Source organism: Cebidichthys violaceus, unplaced genomic scaffold, assembly GCF_023349555.1.
Source record: "Cebidichthys violaceus isolate CVI_PGR_0920_01 unplaced genomic scaffold, fCebVio1.0.p SCAF_6, whole genome shotgun sequence".
Lineage (NCBI taxonomy): Eukaryota > Metazoa > Chordata > Actinopteri > Perciformes > Stichaeidae > Cebidichthys > Cebidichthys violaceus.
Window position 1 is genome coordinate 12,915,846 of NW_027176816.1, and position 13,638 is coordinate 12,929,483.

General features: G+C 42.5%; 1 protein-coding gene across 6 annotated transcripts in view; it reads left to right on the forward strand.

The window, feature by feature from the left end:
• The window catches only part of ano11 (anoctamin 11), a 48,942-nt gene that overhangs the window by 33,939 nt on the left and 1,365 nt on the right, over window positions 1–13,638 (forward strand). For 2 of the 6 annotated variants that reach the window (XM_068733870.1, XM_068733869.1), the window contains exons 14-23: window positions 4,995–5,093; window positions 5,246–5,348; window positions 6,811–6,922; window positions 7,011–7,065; window positions 7,199–7,296; window positions 9,066–9,202; window positions 9,341–9,546; window positions 9,641–9,777; window positions 10,079–10,169; window positions 10,597–10,780. In XM_068733870.1, coding sequence (XP_068589971.1) covers window positions 4,995–5,093; window positions 5,246–5,348; window positions 6,811–6,922; window positions 7,011–7,065; window positions 7,199–7,296; window positions 9,066–9,202; window positions 9,341–9,546; window positions 9,641–9,777; window positions 10,079–10,169; window positions 10,597–10,780 — 1,222 coding nt within the window. Of the gene's footprint in view, window positions 1–4,994; window positions 5,094–5,245; window positions 5,349–6,810; window positions 6,923–7,010; window positions 7,066–7,198; window positions 7,297–9,065; window positions 9,203–9,340; window positions 9,547–9,640; window positions 9,778–10,078; window positions 10,170–10,262; window positions 10,445–10,550; window positions 10,781–11,863; window positions 11,887–13,638 lie in introns of those variants that run through there. The other 4 variants (XR_011105241.1, XM_068733871.1, XM_068733872.1 and 1 more) reach the window with 4 other exon arrangements.

The window sequence follows — 13,638 nt, forward strand, 5'->3', positions numbered from 1 at the left end:
CAATTTATCACGCGCGCTAAGGCTTCTACCATGGACGAGAGCGGTGCCTCTCTTTCTGAATTATTAGGGATCCACTGTCTACAGTATGACGTCATTCCCTAAAAGCTCATTTGTTTCTTTGTAATTGGTTTTGGTACTGATTGGATTGCTGCAATACGTTTGGGAGAGAGGGATTTACCCTCTGCTGTGATCACATGTCCCAGATAAGTTACTTCTTTTAGAGCAAATTGAAGTTTTTTGTGTCCATTTTCTGCCAAATGTTTAAGTAGCGCTACTGTGTCAATTTTACAAGCCTCCTTTGAGGGGCTGCAAATCATCATATCATCCACATAGTTCAAAAGGACCGACTCCGTGGGGAGTTGTAAATTTTGAAGGTTTACACTAAGCGCTCTGTGGAACACGCCTGGGCTTTCATGATAAACCATTGGACATCTAGTCCATGTATAGCCACGCCCATCAAAAGAGAAGCCAAACCAACCTTGACTATCTGGGTGAATGGGAACAGAGAAAAATGCATTTGCCAGATCAGTAACAGAAAAATGCGTGGCGCCTGGTGGAACCAGTGACAAAATTGTGGGTGGATTTGCCACTTCTGGCGCCCATTGATAAGTAGCGACATTTACTTCTTGCAAATCCTGCACAAACCTCCATTCTGTGGGCTGACCTTTATCGCAAACCTTTTTTACTGGGAAAATGGGTGTGCGCACAGGGGAATCTTCGCAGGGTACAATTATACCTGATTTTAATAGGGATTCGAATACTGGTCTTATACCATCGATGGCTTCTTGTTTGAGTGGATATTGTTTTAGGCACGGCCTATAATTTGTTTTAGGACACACTACCAATGGTGCAGCGCCGTTTATGAGCCCCACGTCATACTTATGTGCAGCCCATAGTGAAGGCGGCACATGTGACAACTCAGGAATGTGATCCACTGTTATCTGTGGATACAAGTCTGTGTGTTAAGTGTGTTCCTCAATGAGCTATATTGTTTTCTGTACATTTACTGTGCTGGTCAGTGCAGTGCGAAATACATTACCACTAGCGCTATACTCAATTTTAGGATCCTCCGCACCCGGTCTGAAATCTGATAGGCCGAGACGCTGTTGCAACCATGGACCAAGATCCTCCCACTTCCAGTGTGATGGTTTAGCCAATGAAATGTGTGGGGTAGACCCCAGGAACACATTTTCCTGTGTGGGAGAGAGAGAGACAGACACAGCAGCAGCCCCCTCCGACCAGTACACATACTTCAAACATAATCTCTCTGATTCCCCTTGTGGATCATACCATACTTTCTCATAGCTTCTGTCTGGCCCTATGCTTACATGAGATGTACAATGTAATGACTGTTCCTGCATGTAATCTTCTGCTGCAGTACTGTGTGTGTGTGTGTGTGTGTGTGTGTGTGTGTGTGTGTGTAAATGTGACAAGATCATGAGTGATCGTAGTTTCATGGTCTAACATTAGTTTCCACTCGTATACATACGTGTGTTTGGGCTACACTCAACCATCTGAAAAAATGGGAGTTCAGCTTTTTTCAACACTTTGATGCCCTCCGACATCGAGCACAACACAATGCCGAAATGACACATCAAATCTCTCCCCTTCAGATTTACTGGGCAATTTTGTGACAATAGAAAAGAGTGTTTTGTCATTTGGTCATCTAATTCACATCTCAGTGGAATTGAGCAACTCTCAAAAATGGGAACGCCGCTTGATCCCACTGTAAGACGTGTTCTGCCACTTTTCTTTGGAGGATCGGGCAAGGCATCTGTTCTTAAGACTGAGCTTGTAGCTCCTGAGTCAACTAAAAATGTTACAGGATGGTTGGAAATCATCAATGTTATTTGTGGGAATGTCTTATATCCTGGGTTGCTAACATACATGGTAAAATTTAGGATGGGTGTGTGTGCAGTTGCGTTAACTCTTGTCTGTATATGGGTGGATGTAGATACTTGCTTTTCTGCGGAGAGGTGGTCTGTTTCCGAGGTCCTCCTCCCCCCCCCCTCCTTTCAGTTCGACGTGTGGAAAGGTTGTCTCATTCCTTTCTCCGGACATTCTGCTCACCAGTGTCCTCGCCTTCCGCAGTTGTGACACACATTCGGATCGTACCCTTTGTGAATCCGTCCTGCTCTGCCTCTGCCGCGACCTCTGACATAACCTCTGCCATGACCTCTGCCCCTTTCCTGTTTATCTGGAACAGATGTTTGAGTTGGCTCTGCAAGTGCATTATACATTGACAACTGTGCCTCTTCCAATTTCTTCTGTCTGCTCTCTTTCTTTTGTTCATCTTTTCTGTGAAAGTCATCCTCGGCATGTTCAGCATGTTGGAGTATGTCTGCCAGTGTACATGTTTTCCAGGTTACACAGGATCTTCTCACCATCTGTGCAAGTTCTGGTCTCATTCTGCTTATGAAATGTTCTTTCAGATGGACTTTGTATGGCTGTAGGGGCTGTGTGCCCATTAGGTTGGGTCGTGTGAGGCCACTGTGAGTGTCAAAGGCTGTAGTCAGGCGTGCCAGAAATGAACTGCATGTCTTTTGTGGCTCTTGTCTCATAGAGGTGATAGAGGACAGGTTTAGTCTCAAAGGAAAGTGCTCTTTTACTGTTGTAATGAGAGCATTCACGGCATTTCTAAAGTCCACATTGCCAGCGTCCTCATAATCTGGTATACTCAGGCGGTAAGTCATTGTTACAGGGGTAAACACACTTTGAACTTTGTGATAGTCATTTGTCAGAAATTTACTCATCAGACGTCGCAGCTCGGACATGGAGGGACGATATTTTCGGACAAATTGACTGATATCAGTCTCCCATTTGGCAAGATTGTCTTTAGGATTGCAGACAATGTTCATTGCTTCGGCCACATCCGCATTCTGACCAGGGTCTGAAAACCAGCATCGGGCCTTGCGCCCCTGCCACTTCCAACATTGGCATGTAACCCTCAGGATCAAACGAAGCCTCCCTCTGGTCTCGGATCCTGGCCCTCCTTCGTTGAGCCTCTAGGCGGGTCATATGAGGTGAGAAGGTCGTCTTGCTGGTGTCAGTGGTTGAATCTGGCTGCCTTCTCTCTGGAATGTTGTCTGGTGGAGGAGGGTGTGTGTGAGCTTGACTTGGCTAAGGAGAGTGCTGGACATTGTAGGCTGGAGGGGGGATGGGAGGGGAGGAGTCCAGATCCACCGATTTCCTCAGGATCTCATAAAAACAAGGATAAACAACAGGTTTTGGTTGACAAATATTTTTACCCTTTGTAGTTTTTTCGGGCTTTTGTGAATTAAATGCTTTCAGTCTCTACTTCTTCCTTCTCTCTGACTGATATTTCCACATTTTAAATGCCCCCCAGTCTGCCTTAATAAATATCACATTCTTTTTTTTTTGCTTCCTTTCGGACAGGGCTGCATGCTGAGCTGCACATCTCTTCTCCATCTCCCTCAGTTGCTCCTTCAACTGTTTTAATTGATTCTCACTCAAACTTCCATTTGAAGGAAACCCATTTTTGCATTTGATTTAAACTGCCAGGATAACGTTCTGACATAAATTTACACAAGGGTGGCAGGATATTAGTATCATGGCTTGCATCATTCTCCCCTTTACTCTGACCGCTGCCCATTCTCTCGTCTATTCTGTCTTATTCTGGAGTGTGCATCAGTGAATTTTCAGGATTCACCAGATGCATGCAACCTCGTAAAAAAACAACACATGAATAAACTAATGGCACGTCAGTGACCGTTGCTGGTTTTCTAGTTATCTGTCTACTGCACTAACCAGAGGTGCACCAATGAATTACTAGGATTCACCGGATGCATACAACTCGGGAATAAATACCACAGAAATAACCATGACACGTCTGTCAACAACTCTCAAATAGTTGTGAGGTAGGCCTCTTACCCTTTTAGCTATGACTCTGTCTGCTCAAAATATTTCAGATCTCTCACCGCGTGTTTTCCGTTGATTTTTCAACTGGATTGGATCGGAAATCCGGGCTCTGCTGGACGGCAGCTTCTCATCCTGCAGGGAGGAATCATCTATAGTATGGCCTTCTGTCCGTCCGACGGAGTCTAGAGCAAGTGTCCAATCCCATCCTCGTCGCCAAGTTTGTGGTGGAAATTAAAGTATTTCCTTCTGAGAAATCAAAAAGTATCTTAAGCTTTCTGTCTTTTAAGGATTTATTACAGGATAAGATATAGAAAATTGATAAAAGAATAAAAAAACAAAAAAACAAATCTAACTGAGCATAAACAGCTCAAATGTGCATTCACAGATTGAACAGATTTAACCAGATTAATTAACAGATTAATAAAACAGAGTCATAGATTACGATACAGCTGTATAGCAGTATCATAGAGCGTTCCTTCACCCATGGCAGAACAAAGGAAGACTCTCCCTTCTCTGCAAAGAAGGCCCTTCTTAAATGCCTGTCTGAGCGGAGTATCACCCCCCTCAGCAGAAACTATGTGTTGATCAAAGTCCAGCTGTCCAGTTCCCTGTGGCCTAGGGATGTTTACATAGAATCTGTTAACCATCTGTTTCCTATAAGGCCCTACCACCAAGAAAGTTGCCCCCCTTTGGTTCCCATGGTAAGCAGAAAACTCTGCTCCTGTTTGCCCAAGGGCCAAAGTTCAAACTAGATAGAAAACACATGAGCAACGAATCTAAGTAAGAAATAATAATTAGAAGTCACATGAAAACAATTTTCCCCCGACAGCTACCATGGTACCAGCTCTGTAAAGGCACACTGCATAGAATAGTATCTATGACCACTTACCGGTATCTGGAAAAATCAGCCAAATATGAGGAGTGGTGTAGGTGATGATGGCTGCACCCCATTTGGCTATGATGGTGTGCAATATAATTTGTAGCAGCAATCTCACGAAGAACTACAACACTGAGATACTGTTGTTCAAAAGTTCAGAATATCTCTTTGCTGTGTTCCTTCACAAAATCCACCAACTGATGTTTTTCACCCAATGTCCCTGTTTCTTCCCTCTCAGCTGTGTGTGGTGATGATTTTCCTGGTGACAGTGGTCATGTGCCGAGGTATCATCAGCTTGATGATGTTCCGCACCGGGAGCCCCGTCCTGCGTACGGAGGTATATCAGATTTGCATAAGGCATCTTCATTGATGGATGTGTGAATTTAATTTGTTCTATTATGAATATATTTTATATTTAAAAGCAGTGTAACGGCTGCATACGCTACAGGTGTACGTCAGCTCCTTCAACATCTCTGTGTGTCTCTCCAGGCAGGGACCATAGCCAACATCTCCGGCAGTATTGTGAATCTGGGCCTTATCTTGTTGATGGGCCAGGTCTACACTGCATTAGCTGAGCAGCTCACTAAATGGGGTAAGAATCAATACCGCTCTCCAACACCTCAAACCAGAATGCTCTATATTGATATCAGCCTCTCACTGGATCTCCACTAACTAAAAGATGAGACTCCTCAAAGAGCAGATGATCTTGAATTTGATCCCAGCATCTGGGGTAATTGTTAGTTTGTTAGGAGACTTCTTTTGAATAGCACCTTTTATACAAGAAATGCAGCTCAAATTATTTTACAATTAAGGAAAATAGACATACAATGACCATCAAAACAGGGTTAGAATGCCATAATGTGAAATAAGATAAATAAAATAAAACAAACGTGATAAAATAAGATACAAATAAAATGAATTAGAATACATACAATGCATAGCGATAAGATGGGGAATAATAATAATCATATTTAATTATTAATGAGATCAGGACCCATTTTTGCAGCATGCACATGTATATCAGTAAACACTACAGCAGCATCAAATGGCCTTAATTTTTCTGCTCTGTTCTTATCTCTTTTTTTCCACATCAGTTGTGGAGATTTGAATTTTCTAAGAGACGAAAGCTACCTCAGATCGCCTTTTTCTAGGGTGCAACCTTGCTGTGGCCAACCACTTATGTCATTATTTAACTAAACACAATAGCACACAAACAAGAAACACGATAGAGTTGCAGGCCTGTATAAGGAAAGTCATTGATAGCTAGTTAAAGGTTAAGTGAATAGATACAATATTTAGCGAGCTGTCTTCCCTGGTATCTATAGGTAGTGTGTGCATCCCCAAATTAATTTCCCAAGCTCCTATGTATGTTTAAAATGTTATGATGATTTTTCACATCTTGCAGATACTATTACTTTAGCTAGTTAGCTTACAGCTAAACACAACAAGAGTCAAGAAAGACAATCAAGGTTGTCATGCTAACATGCTACCATGGTTACCATTGTCTGAGCTCAAGAAAATGAGATAGAAATGTAATTAATTTTTCACCTATTTGGTCATAAACTAAAGTACAATTTTGACTTGACGATGGTGGCAGACGAAAAGTCAAAGGATGACTTTCAGTTTTTATGAACCAAAGGGGTTGACCAACATAGCAACCGACCAACAGGGCCATCTCATGAGCAACTCAACTAGGGTTGCTAGAAATAGTCAAGGGTCAATCAGAATATGTCCAGCTTAAGTTAATGGCTGTCTGATATGGTTCACTCTGCTCTGAGTTGCTGTGTCGATTTCACTCCATTTGCTTTTATAGATGATGATTCCAGCTAATTTCTTGTTTTGTTTTTACATAGTTTTGTCCATTGTTTCAATAAATGAAGATAACAATATATTCACTATGTTACTTGACAACATGCGCAGTCAGATGCCTAGACAGGTTTTAAGCAAACCCCCTTGTTAGGCAAACCTATGCGGAAGAGAAAACAAAGGCAAACAGTAAAATTATGACTTTATTTTTACTCTAATGTTTTGTTTCCATGTTTTCTCTGTTGCAGAGATGCACAGAACACAAACCCAGTATGACAATGCCTTCATCTTCAAGGTGTTCATCTTTCAATTTGTCAACTTCTACTCGTCCCCCTTCTATGTGGCTTTCTTTAAAGGAAGGTGAGACACAAGTCAGTCTTCAACAGACACGAAAAATATTGATAAATGAAGAACAGATTTTAACTTCTTTACTTCTCTGTGTGGGTAGGTTTGTGGGTTACCCCAGCAACTATGGGACATTGTTTGGGATGAGAAATGAAGATGTGAGTCTATAATTTATCAGTAAATGTCAAAGGGAGGGAGTATTGCATATCCCTGCTTTTGTATTTTTTTTAACCAAGTGTGTAAAAAATGTCATTTCGCTCTGTGTTTCTGTGTCTTCACACTCTATTGCAGTGTGGTCCTGGCGGTTGCCTAATTGAACTGGCTGAGCAACTCTTCATTATCATGGTGGGAAAGCAACTCATCAACAACATTCAGGAGTTCATTATCCCGTATGTTTCCTGTCCACAATATATACCAGTCCTGGTTTCCTGTTATTTTACTGGAAATTGTTGTCTGAGGAAAGGTTTTCTCAGTCGGACAATTTGGTGAATTCAAAATTAAATTATAGTCATCAGCTTGAACTCATAAATAGCCTTAAAAAACTAAACCAGAACTCTCAAATAGAATTAAATATAACAGAATAAAGTAGAATTGGTATAATATGGGCATGTGATATTTGTAGTCTAAAAAGACTCGTACTAAAACCCATACATTACTTTTTTTTTTTGTGGCCTGCATGACATTGTTTTTTGTTTTTTTTGAGTTGTTGCATCAGACAGCGCTGCATCCTGATTGCGGCTCTGTTTGTTTGGTGCAGTAAAGCGTGTGTGTGTGTGTGTGTGTGTGTGTGTGTGTGTGTGTGTGTGTGTGTGTGTGTGTGTGTGTGTGTGTGTGTGTGTGTGTGTGTGTGTGGAATCAGAGTTTAGAGAGCTTTGGTACACTGAAGAACTACCTTCAGTATGTAGGGGCCTTCCAAAGAGAGAGCTATGAGGCTTCGTGGTAATGCTATTTTCCTGTGAAACGGAACACAACCTGAGATGTTTAAATAGATGATCGGAAACTGACAGCAGAATGGAAAAGCTGAGGACAAGGGTGCAGGGGTCGACAGATTTTCTTCTTATCGTGTTGCATTACTGCTTTCTTTGCTTCAACTTCTCTTGACCTACCTACTTGCTAGAGTTAGTCATGGCAAGTTCTATTTTGTACACCACTTCTTTTACATAAGTGTGCAGTTGTCAGGGTGAAATATTTGTATGTAGATCTCTATGCTGATAACCGCAATAGGGAGGTCTTATGTGCAGCTGCTGTAAGATTGATTAAGAGATTTATTGTAGCTAAATATGTGAGTTGGCAGCCAGGCTTGTCCTGCTTGTTGAAGTATTTTTTTTTTTGCTATACTGTAGCTGTGTCCCAATTCAAGGCTTCAATCCTTCGAAGAATAGGTTTGTCCTATTGATGACCCAAAGGCAAGGCTAAATTGAAACACTGGCAGGGCGTCCTTCGGGTGGCAGCATCTGCCTCTTGGGATCAGCGCACCTGTTTCCAGTCGTTCTTTCTTGCTCATATCTCAGATGATGGATGGCTGCCACTGAGGAGATGAAAGGGGCACATTTTAAAGGAAACCTGCTTAGCACCCGATTTGTGTCATACCTAAATACAATACCATGAAAGATTGTTTGTGTGCTATTATTGTTATTATTTTTATTATTATAGTGGGATTGAGCTAAAATGGCCATATGGTATTGATTTTTGACATGCACGGAGAGTTTTAGGCAGATTTGTGTTACAGCAGAGCAAGACTTAATAACTAAGATGCCAGTTCCAAAGCCACAATAGAACAGTCTGCAACTGCTTTTGAAGATTTGAGCCTCAGAGACTGGCTACTCTGACAACAACTTGTCAAACATTGTTTCCAGCTTTGAAGAGATGGAAAAACCCATGCTCATGGCAACACTATAATTAAGTTAACAGTTATCCATGTAATATAAATCTTTGAATTATAGTTTGTAACCAGGGTGTACAAAATGACAACAGTAGAGACAAAAAATACATAAAAACTGTGTTCACAAAAATGAAAGGCATTTTAATCTAGAATAAGAAAAAATCACCAGCTGTTTTTGTAAATGTTTTTGTGCATGACCTATGACCTCCATGTGTTGACTACAAAAGTTCTATATTAACGCTGTTATGTTTATTTCATCTTTATTTGCTCTGATAGTAAAGTGAAGGCCTGGAAGCAGAAGAGGACTTTGGCCAAGGTGCTGGGGGATAATGCATCCCATGAGCCTCGGCGCTGGGAGGAAGACTACCAGCTGGTGGAGTGTGAGGGCCTGTTCGAAGAGTATCTGGAAATGGGCAAGTATCAGCTACTTTGTTCTAAGTACATGACCTCACTGCTATTAAAATGTTTATAAAATAGATTATGATGAATATATGTAAAAAAAAAAAAGAATAATGTAAGAAGTTTAAATTGTCTGACTCATTGCTGTGCAGTGCTCCAGTTTGGGTTCATCACCATCTTTGTGGCAGCGTTCCCCCTCGCTCCGCTCTTCGCCCTCCTCAACAACTGGGTGGAAATCCGCCTGGACGCCTACAAGTTTGCGTGCGAGTACCGCCGGCCGGTGGCTGAGCGCGCCCAGAACATCGGAGTCTGGTTCAACATACTGGAAGCCCTGTCACACCTGTCTGTCATCGCCAACGTGAGCCCATTGAAAATGAAAGCCACGCCAGACTGGATACTACTCTCTTTTCTCCAACGTCATCTTTTGTCATTTTTCACTTTTTCGTCCGCAGGCTTTCCTAATAGCCTTCACATCAGACTTTTTACCTCGTCTGCTCTACCAGTTCAAGTTTGGTGACGATCTGAATGGATACGTTAACTTCACCTTAGCTTACGCTCCACTAAACTACACTGAGAACCCCATGTGCAGGTAAACTGTATGCTGATTGTCTGAATGCATGTCATCTAATGGGGAAACACTTTGGTTCGAAATTCTATAGTTTGCCCCTCAAATATGTTTTGTTTCATGTCATTATTGCAAAATCCTGAAAAAGTTTTAAAATGCCAAAGTGTCATTTTAATGTGTTAATTGTTGATTTCAAATCACAGATCAAGGAAGTTTAACACATAGTTGAGTTTGTTGTCAGTTTGTGCTGCTGCTGCATATCATGCACACTAACCATTACACAGTATTTTCTGCAGTAACTCTATTTTATTTTTTATTTTTTAAGATATAAAGCGTACAGAGACGACAATGGAAACTACTTACTGTTCTACTGGGAGCTTCTTGCCGTCAGACTTGGTTTTATCATTGCTTTCGAGGTATGAAGGAAGCTGCTTTGTATATATTTGCTAATCTGTTTCCTTCTGCCTATTTCAGTGATTTTAATGCCCACATATTTACCATTTATTCAGTTGCATGAGCATATGGAAGACCTGGGTGAAACACTTTTTCTCTATGCGGCTGCCTACGCTCTCAATGTAATTGGGGGCAACTGAAAAAAAGACGCTGGTGCTCAGCAAAACACACTATATGGAAACTTAGAGGCGAGGAGTGGCTGAAAGCTTCAGGGAATACTTGTGAAAAAGTGGTCTAAGTGAATATTTTTTGTCAAAATACAAACCACACCAAAGCTCAAACACAAAATGTTGCTTTAAACATATTTTTTTAGCTTGTTTGACTTGCCTTTTTCTTCTATCTAGCGAGGAGCTTAATGTCTTGCTGTCTGCACGTCTTCCCCTTCATCAGCATGTGGTATTCTTCGTGCTGCGAGCCATCGACTGGATTGTGCCAGATGTCCCTGGGTCCCTGGAGCTGAAGATCAAGAGAGAGCGCTACCTGGCCAAGCAGGCTCTGGCCGAAAACCAGGAGGCTTTGTTGGTGAGTCGAGGCCGAGGGGCCGCCCCTGCCACTCCAGGCACATCCAGCCCAGGTCAGTAGAGTGTGGGACACACACACACGCACACACTCATTCACAAAACCTGACACCCTAGTTCTGTATTTGAATATTTAGGGCAAGAGCCAGTTTATTTGATAAGAATTACTCCAAGAGAATGAGAGCATTTATATGCATTGATGTGTTTAGAGATGCTAATGATCAATGTTAAATCATATCAAAGTTATCCTCAAACTTTTCTAATGTATAAAATATTAATGAATTCAAACAATAAGTTTACCCAAATCACACTAAAATATATATTCTCATTTGGCCCTGTTTCTATCTAGCTACATTTTTTTTATTTTATGAGCTGAGGTTTTTGGATATCTGCCTCTCAAACTGCTACAAATCTGCTGCCACACAAATACAATGAAGGTGACCAGAATTTAGTTTTTGCTGTTTCTTTCCAGAAACAATATCCTTGTTATTTTGGATAATACAGACTCTTTATTGTTATTTAATTAGATACTCACGTAGGTCCTTATTAGCTCTATGATACCTCCCCTAAATTTCACAATCCTGTTTTTAAATTTTTATGTTGATGTTCTGCACTATTTGGTAACACACAATGAAACAGTGCACTACCAGAGTTCACATGCAGTGTTAAACCTGTCACTGTTGATTCTCATAAATGAATTCCAGATTTTAAAGGCTTCTAAAAGCTCACACACCCGTGCACACACCTCAACAGAGCATTTGCAAAGCACCTGCGGCTTGACTAGCTGTTATAAACTCGCTACACTGCACGCAACATGATCATTAAAGGTAATCTGTGTGGGATCCGAGCCAAATATGTCAGATGAATATAACTACATCCATAGAGGAAATTCTAACATATGCCAACAGCCCACAAGCTCTATTAGTGCTGCTGCTTTTTTAAAGCATTACATTCAAGCAGGAAGTAAACAGTAATCAGTAGAACAGTTCAGACGCACACTTCGAGGATCACAGCCTGCACATTCACATTTTGTTTGTGGAGAATACAGTCCCATACAGTGTGTTTTCATCCTCCTCTGTGCATCTGTGTGTGTGTGTCCCTGTGCTCTGACCCATGTTGTTGTCATGTGTCTCATGTAGTGAATGTTGCTGGATGAGGGCAGGTGAGTACTACACAACACCTGAGTAAATGTTATTCTCGAGAAGGATGTCAGCATTTCAGTAACCACAGCAGAATTGATCAAATTAAAAGGAACATAAATTCATTATTCAATCACTGGCATTAAATCATGAAAGCCACAACACACACAGTACAACAGCACTGTAACACCATATCATTTCTCGCCAAAACTATGTTATCAATTGATATATGTGATAAATATGTAACATAACGGAATAGTGAACACAATATCTGTAAAAGACAGGGCCACAGTAGTGCTAGGAAAGATAGTTGCTGTTTAATGTGTTAGAGCTGTTATCAGGGGGCACACAAATTCTAGTGGCGCCCCTTGTCTCTTTGTTTTGGAGCTGTTTGTCATAGATGTCGGCTGGGTGATACAGTTGTAATACATAAAATTATTGAAAGTGATGATCAGCGCAGTTAGCTGTGCTCCACTGTATTTTAGCACAAACAACTGTTTTGTTACAATTGTACATGGAAATCATTCATTTTGACAGCAGGTGCTTTCTTTGCTGAATGACTGATTGCCAGATACAGTCTGTAAGCACAGTTCATGGTTTTAGCCTCTGTAAAGGTACAATGCTACCAAACCTGGCAACCTCCACAACAAGATTTTGGGAGGCTGTACACAGTCACCGTGCCCACATTTTCATCGCGAAAGTGTAAACGCATAAGTCCCAAATACTATTAAGATTCAACATGTTAATTAGACCTGGAGGTTGATTAGACCTGGAGAAGGCGTATGACCGGGTCCCCCGGGAGATACTGTGGGAGGTGCTGAGGGAGTATGAGGTGAGGGGGCCACTTCTGGGGGCCATCCAATCCCTGTACGCCCAAAGCAAAAGCTGTGTCCGGGTTCTCGGCAGTAAGTCGGACTCGTTTCCGGTGAGGGTTGGCCTCCGCCAGGGCTGCGCTTTGTCACCAATCCTGTTTGTGGTATTCATGGACAGGATATCGAGGCGTAGTCGTGGGGAGGAGTGTTTACAGTTCGGTGGGCTGATGATTGCATCGCTGCTGTTTGCAGATGATGTGGTCCTGATGTCTTCATCGGGCTGTGACCTCCAGCACTCGCTGGATCGGTTCGCAGCCGAGTGTGAAGCGATTGGGATGATGATCAGCACCTCTAAATCTGTGGCCATGGTTCTCAGCAGGAAACCGGTGGATTGCCCACTCCAGGTAGGGAATGAGTCCTTACCCCAAGTGAAGGAGTTCAAGTACCTCGGGGTCTTGTTTGCGAGTGAGGGAACAATGGAACGTGAGATTGGCCGGAGAATCGGAGCAGCTGGGGCGGTATTGCAGTCGCTCTACCGCACCGTTGTGACGAAAAGAGAGCTGAGCCACAAGGCAAAGCTCTCTATCTACCGGGCAATCTTCGTTCCTACCCTCACCTATGGTCATGTGGACTGGGTCATGACCGAAAGAATTAGATCGCGGGTACAAGCGGCGGAAATGGGTTTCCTCAGGAGGGTGGCTGGCATCTCCCTTAGAGATAGGGTGAGAAGTTCTGTCATCCGTGAGGGACTCGGGAGTAGAGCCGCTGCTCCTTTGCATGGAAAGGAGCCAGTTGAGGTGGTTCGGGCATCTGGTAAGGATGCCACCTGGGCGCCTCCCTAGGGAGGTGTTCCAGGCACTACCAGCTGGGAGGAGACCCCGAGGGAGGCCCAGGACCAGGTGGAGGGACTATATCTCCAAACTGGCCTGGGAGCGCCTCAGGATCCCTCAGTCAGAGCTGGCT